This window comes from Nicotiana tabacum, chromosome 24 (assembly GCF_000715075.1).
Source record: "Nicotiana tabacum cultivar K326 chromosome 24, ASM71507v2, whole genome shotgun sequence".
NCBI classification, from domain to species: domain Eukaryota; kingdom Viridiplantae; phylum Streptophyta; class Magnoliopsida; order Solanales; family Solanaceae; genus Nicotiana; species Nicotiana tabacum.
The window spans coordinates 31,780,561-31,787,626 of record NC_134103.1 but is presented as its reverse complement, the minus strand read 5'-3'; the positions used below and the strand labels follow the sequence as shown (position 1 = coordinate 31,787,626).

At 31.8% G+C, this 7,066-nt stretch overlaps 1 protein-coding gene across 1 annotated transcript; it reads right to left on the bottom strand.

The window, feature by feature from the left end:
• Positions 1 to 2,327: 2,327 nt before the first annotated feature.
• LOC107775679 (protein JINGUBANG-like) lies at positions 2,328 to 4,186 on the bottom strand. Its single transcript, XM_016595432.2, has 2 exons — positions 3,363 to 4,186; positions 2,328 to 2,946 (listed from the first exon to the last, which is right to left on the bottom strand). The coding sequence occupies exons 1-2, from the start codon at positions 4,109 to 4,111 to the stop codon at positions 2,418 to 2,420; spliced, it is 1,278 nt and encodes a 425-aa protein (XP_016450918.1). The 5' UTR covers positions 4,112 to 4,186; the 3' UTR covers positions 2,328 to 2,417.
• Between the last annotated feature and the right edge of the window lie 2,880 nt (positions 4,187 to 7,066).

Here is a 7,066-nt window from a genome sequence, read left to right as displayed (position 1 = left end):
TATTGGTCAATAAAGTTGGAGGACAACCACAAGATCTCATATTCAAATCCAGTATAATTAGATAAAACTAATTATATCTAAACTGAGCAATGTAGCTTCTCGTCAATATCTTAGTAATATGGCTACGTAAATAGGAAAACTTAGTAGGCGTTTGAAAAATTATAATTTTTTTTAAAAAATAGTATTTGGAGTTAAATTAAAAAATGATATTTGAAATTCGAAATTATGTTTGGACATGCATTTTACTTGAAAAAAATGTTGCAGTCTTGTGAGTGGGGAAAAAAGTTTTCTAAAAATTTTGAAAAAGAGATCTTTTTGAAAAATTTACAAAATTTCACGGTCAAACACATTTTTTTTTAAAATCCTTTTCTTTTTTAAAATTTCTTGTAAGTCAATGCGTTTCTTTTTTGGTTTTTTCCTATTATTATTAAATATTTTGTAATATTTAATAATATGACTAATAGCAGATTCTTTATGCAATGATGGTTGCTTTTAGATCTTGGTGATAACTTCTTTTTCCACTAGATATAAACTAAAATATTGATCTGAATGGCGGCACAATTAGATTGGTTGAGCACTTTTTATCTAACTTACAATGCTGGTTAATATGTGCACACGAAATATAAGGTTGGTAAATTGTAGATAAAGTAAAAAAAAATAAAAATTAGAAGATTTTTTTTATTAAGCTTTTATTTCTTCTAAATGTTTTTATTAAGCTTTTATTTTATTTCTTCTTGAGTATATATCATGGGTTTTGTTCTGTCTCTCAAAGTCAGTAGCGTACGCATAATTTTGGATAAGCAGTGTCAATATCCAAAAAAATAAGCGAATGAATAAATTAATATAATAATAAAGGAAATGATTTTTTATATTTATACACAATATATATATATATATATATATATATATATATATATATATATATATATATATATATATATAATAAAAAAATTGACGAAAAGTGTATCCGCAACAATAGAGATCATTCATCAACTCATTCTTTATCTACTAAACAGTTTTAATTAAGCATGAAGACTTCTTTTTAACTATTCATATTTATGCTACAGCAAGGGGCAAGGGCTACTAGGTAAAATTGTACGGAGAAATTGTTTTTAGCCTAACTTCGAATCTATTATAGAGATTAATTAATTAAGGAGATCTGATCTCTTTAGCCTGTAATAAACGCATTAAACTTACGGGGATATTTAATCATGACTCAATATTTTAATCTGAAGGAGGCAAGTGGTATAAACAATTTTGTGTTTGAATCACCTGAGAAGGAAATGATATTAAAAAATCACTTCTTTTGGTGAGGTGTAATTTTCATAATCTCCTCTTTCTACCAATTGTCAAATTTAAATGCTTAAAATGCATGTCAAGACTTCCGGTCGCTATGGTCCAAGTAACAAATATAAATCTTCTTTCTTTTATTTGTGATTGGTCCCGGTAAAATGTTATTCTTTTTTCTTTTTCTTTTGACAACAGGTAAAAGGTTATAGAACTTTGAATTGTTAAGACCATTGAAAAACATAATTGTATGTAACTCTATTAAATAACATTGGTTAGTGATTTACCATAATAAATAAGTAATTAATTGTTAACATATTAAATTACAGTAATGAATGTGTAAAAAAATAATTACACTATCAGTTTATATAACTTAAATCTCTATTTTTGTAGCTTAATAAATTTACATATATTCATACATATACAGGATATGCGTGCACTCAAACACATGTGTATACGTATATATTTGTATTTATTGATTATTTTATTTATTTATATAGAACATAGTAGATTTGCACTAAATCGTATCCAAGTTTTCGGTGAGCTTTTAAGTTAATTTCCCTAGTAGCGCTTACCATAAAAGAAGTTCGTTCCCCTTTCTTTTAAAGGATATCGTTCCAGCTTCCCTGCATAAAATGAGTAAAATTTACTCACACTCTGTGTTTTGAAGTATTTTGTATGATTAAGTGATAAGTATATGTATTTTATTAGTTTGCTGCAAATACTAAGTGAGAATAAATTTTTACCTATAATAGGCTAGAGCAAAGTTCACAGACCTCAAAGATACACACATAATTGGTAATTACCATCAACTCACCAACTTCATAACAGATAACTTGAAGTTTAACTAAATACTGTGAAGCTGAATATGTTTTGCAGAAGTACTGAGAGTTATGAATACAAGTTTGAGCTATAGGTTAAGAAGCAAACTGGTCAATAAGATATGTGAGGCTAAAGGCTCATGATACCCCATTTGATTGATTCAGTCACCATTAAACAAAGAAAAGAAAAAAGAAGGTAATTAATATGAAGATTTCTCATTTCTCTGTGTACAAAAAATATTGTAGTGAAAAGTGTGTAACAGTGTGAGTGAGGCTCTGAACAAGGGACAAAGATATCACAGAGAAATTCTATGAGGATGGAACCCAAAATTTCCAAACCTTAATATCACAATCCAAGCTACCACTATAAACAACATAAGAATTTCCAGAACCAAAATCATCTTTATTCCTACTACTACTATTATTACTACTATCTAAAGCTGCAGCCAAACATTTGACTGGACCTGTGTGTCCTTCAAAAACTGACAAACATGAATAACTTTTTCCAATTCCTCTCTTCCATATCCTCACTGTTTTATCTGCTGATCCACTGCATACCAAATTTGACACCACAGCCAAACACAAAATTGCCTTAGTATGTCCTCTTAAAGCTCCAGCCACTACCATTTTTCCACTACCACCACTATCTTTTTCCCATACAATTATGGATCTGTCACAAGCACCTGAGTATAAAACTGACCCCTCTGAACTAAGAGCTAAAGCATTCACTGCTGATTTGTGCTTCTCTAGTGTTGCCACAAGGCTGTGTAATTTCTTTTCCCCTTCCTCTTTCTTCCATATTTTGATCTTCTTGTCTGCTGAACCAGTATATGCATACCTGAAGGACAAAATCAACCAATTTTTTAGTAACATGTCTAACACTAATCAAGCATAAATTGATTGCGTTATGATCCGTTTGTTGACTTAACTAAACTGGTTGAACTCGAAATGACCCTGTCAAACTTCTGGACCAAAACATGTCAAAATAGTGTAATCATTAGTCAAAATGAAAGAGATGAGAGTTTGCGTCGTCTTGGACAGAATGATTTATGACTCGGTTATTTGATCCATTTTGACCCTAAGGATGATTTTGATCATTCATTCTTTACTTAATTAGACCCATTTTTACTCCGCCAAATGATTTTTGGAAAGAATCCCTCTACTCCTACAAATGATTTTTTTTAGAGAGCGTTTCCCCTTTAATTAGTAGGGGTCCTACCAAAAAAGACGTTCATTTATAATATCTAAACATACCCATTCTTTGATAGAGCTATAGCGTTTATCGCGTCATCGTGAGCGTTCAAGACTGATTCAAGGCATTTGAAATCCGAAGTTCTCCAAACTTTGAAAGTTCTGTCCCAAGATGCAGAGTACAGCAGTGAGCTATCTATTGACAAGGCTAAAGCGGAGACTGTATCAACATGGTGTACCCACGTACACTTCTTGTTTCTGCGGACTTCAACGTAGTTTTTTGCGCTGAATAATCTCATACACCGATCATTAAGTGTCGGTAAAGTGGCCATGCACTTGTAATTCTGATTTGGTGCGTCGTTGTCAATTTTCCAAACGCGAATTTTGTGATCTTGGTGAGCACTAAAGAGTTTATCCCCAAAAATGACTATGGATTTAACAGAGCTGCTACTCTGTGCGACTACTATGTTTTCTTTTGAATGATTTAAAGGGTCTCTGTTCCACAAGAGGATTTCGCCGTCGGAGTTGCCGGTGTAAAGGTGTTTTCCGGAGAGTGATATGCAGAAGATATAAGAAGAATTACCTTTAAAAGTGGATGCACAGTAGGTGTTTGAGAAAAGTTCTGTATGAGTGGAAGGTGGAGTTAAAGAAGGAACTGATGGTAAACTTGGCTGTGAGTAAAGGGAAGAATTAGATGATTTTAATGATGATGAAGAAGAAGAATCTGAGTGAAGATATGTAGGATGAGATTGATCAGAATCTGTTGATTTTTTCTTGGATTGGCAGGGCAAAGGACATGGAATTATTCCCATTTTTGTTCAGAGGAAAAAGGTTAGAAACTGTTCCAAGACTTAAGTAGAGAGCTGAATGAATCTTACTTTGGTTTTGTTTGCAGTTTATAAAGAATTCAAAGATATCGTGGGAAAGCGTATTTTAGCAGAATAGTGCTATTTAGCTAATAAAAATTTAAAGAAAAAAAAGTAGTAGGACAGTGATGAAAGGGTACATGTAGGGCCAAAGGGACTGTTCATGAATCAAAGTTGTTCATTTTTTTCTCACCTGTTAGGTACTCGTGGCGTCAAAGTTGTTCATGAATCCTTTGATTTTCGTATGTCCTTTTACATATCACTTAATATGTGACGAATAAAGGTGTAATAAGATATTTTAAAAACAAATTCAAAAAAGATGCATATTTTTTTTGAAATATAATTTTTTAATTTTTTTTTAAATGTTAAGTTATTAATAATTTTTTATAAAATGACCATTTACACTACATATGTATATATATATATGAGTTTTTGCAAATTTACCGTACGAAAGTAGTATGTTAGCATTGTCCCCGACTTTATTTCCTTTTAAATACCCTTAACAGTGGCTCAATAGCACATTTAGTAGGGGGCATTTTCGGCATTTTACCAAAAAAACATAAAAGAACAATTTGTACTCCCCGTTTCTCTTAAATTCTCCCTCTCTCTCTTTAAATTTTTGCTAACTTCCCCGATCCTTTTTTTTTAATTTTTATTATTTTTGTTGCAAAGGTGTCGCTAGCTTCTGTTTTCTTTTTGTGATAATTTTGGGTTATCACTCTTCTTTGAGTTTATTGTGAATATTTCCGGAGGTTGGGATTTAAATAAGTACTTGATTAAGCCAAAACTTTCATAAAACCCCATGAAAAGAAAATGGGGAATACCAAATCTAAAATGCATTTCGTAAATGGATGTTACTCAACTCGATAACCAAACTATCTAAGAGGATTACAGCAAAGAAAGGAGGTGTGATGCAATTTCTTTTGACAAACAAAATTTTAAATCTTACTGATCTGATATGATCAGGAAAAAAAATGCTTATAGGAAGAAAATAGTGAAGGTAGTGTTAAAACTATTTGAAAAGAAAAACAAATTGCAGATTAGAATGTTAGTGCCGAAACGTTCTGCCATTGAAAGAGAGAAAGATTCGTCGAGGAGAACGACAATGAAAACTATTTGGCTCAAATTATTATTATAACCTTCAATTAATAAAAAACACAAAGGTAACTTAAAGGGCAAATTTGAAAATTAGAAAACGGGTACAATCGGATCGGGATACCCCGGCACGACGAAGACTGGCCCCTTTGTTTCGGGGTACCGCCGTTGTCACGGAGCATGGGAAGGACGCGCGGCGATTACCCCGAAAACCTTCGCCTGCTTGGAGGCATTTGGAGGCTCACGCAGCACAACCGACGAGCAGAGCCAAGCCCAACCATTACAGTCAGGAGACGCATGGGCGTGACGTGAAGCGGACGTGTAAAGCATATCACTTTTCGCATATCACTTATTCCGGTCACCCCTTCCCTCCAGAGAAGGTAAGTTCAAAGCCTAATTATTTCCTTTTCTACTTATTGTGTTAGCAAGACCCTATATATATAGCCAATCCATTTAAATTTTTAAAAAAGGAAGTAAGTCTTTTATCTGATTGAGTATATCGACTAGAGTATTATATCTTACTTGTTTTATTTTTCTTAACACATTTAATTCGAAGAATAAGTCTAAACCATCAATATCAAAGTGACATACTTTAAGGATCTTTCGCGGTTAAAGCAATACTTTTTCAAATTCTCATCACCTAGTTATATCAATTTTTTTAATTTCTATATAGAAAACCAAAAATATTTTTATACATTTTGAATTGTTTAAATATATTCTGAAGTTTTCTTTTTCTTAGTTTTATTAAAATAACTGTACTTTTTTTACTTCAAAATATTATTTTTTTAAAAAATTAATTCATAAATCTATTACTAGTGAAATAGGATCCCTAAAATTTTTGGGCCAAAGCCCTTGCATTACTTGCCTTATGCTTCAGCCGCAATTCCTATCACAACCCTTATTGATAAAATACATCATTTTCCTTGTGTAATATTGTGAGTGTTTAATGAAAGGATTATAACTTTTGCCTTAATATCTTGATGATCACTTAATTTGTACTTAAGATTAACCTAGATGATTCGAACATAAACACGCAAATCTAAATGCAAGTAAAATGATTGCTTAAGGGATGGAAATCATGATTATCAAATCTATGTTCATAACATTTCAGACATGTGGATGTTTCTACTTTCTATAACAACTTCTAGACTTTTAAAACTAATCCATGTTTGTTAAAAAGCATACCTTTTTCCTTTTCCAGATGGTCTGAGAATTGCGCTGAACAATTTAGATGGCGGTTATTCGTAGGATTTTTCTTTGGCTTCCAATTCGGTATTCGATATTCGCGTTCAAAATTTATCAAATTTGAATTCGCACTGAAAAATTTCATATTAGGGATAAACTCTTCTTAATAAAAGTGACTCCAAGTTAATCATATGATTGGACATTATTGATTAAGTTTCTCAAATTTTCTGTTATACAAGGTCTCACCTAATGAACACTATTCAACATGGGTCCAGTTTTTATATACGTACAATTATCCATGCATCATGCTAATTAGTTGTGATGTTGAATATAGTTTAATTATAAGCTACTCTCAACGTAAAGCATTGCATGTTTACACGTTTAATGTAATTTAACCTGTTTAACTGACAAGGCTTGATACTATGTGAAGATAGTTCTAATTGATCTTTCCGTAATCTGATTGTGTAAAAATAATTAGACACAGTCAATATATAGACAAATATTGAGCCTCTTTGGACTATAGTTTTGAGTTTGGACGCTTTTTCAATTAAAAATGAATCTTAGTGGATTATTAGTTAAGTTACATCATGTTATACTAGTCCAAACATCTTATCATCCCAA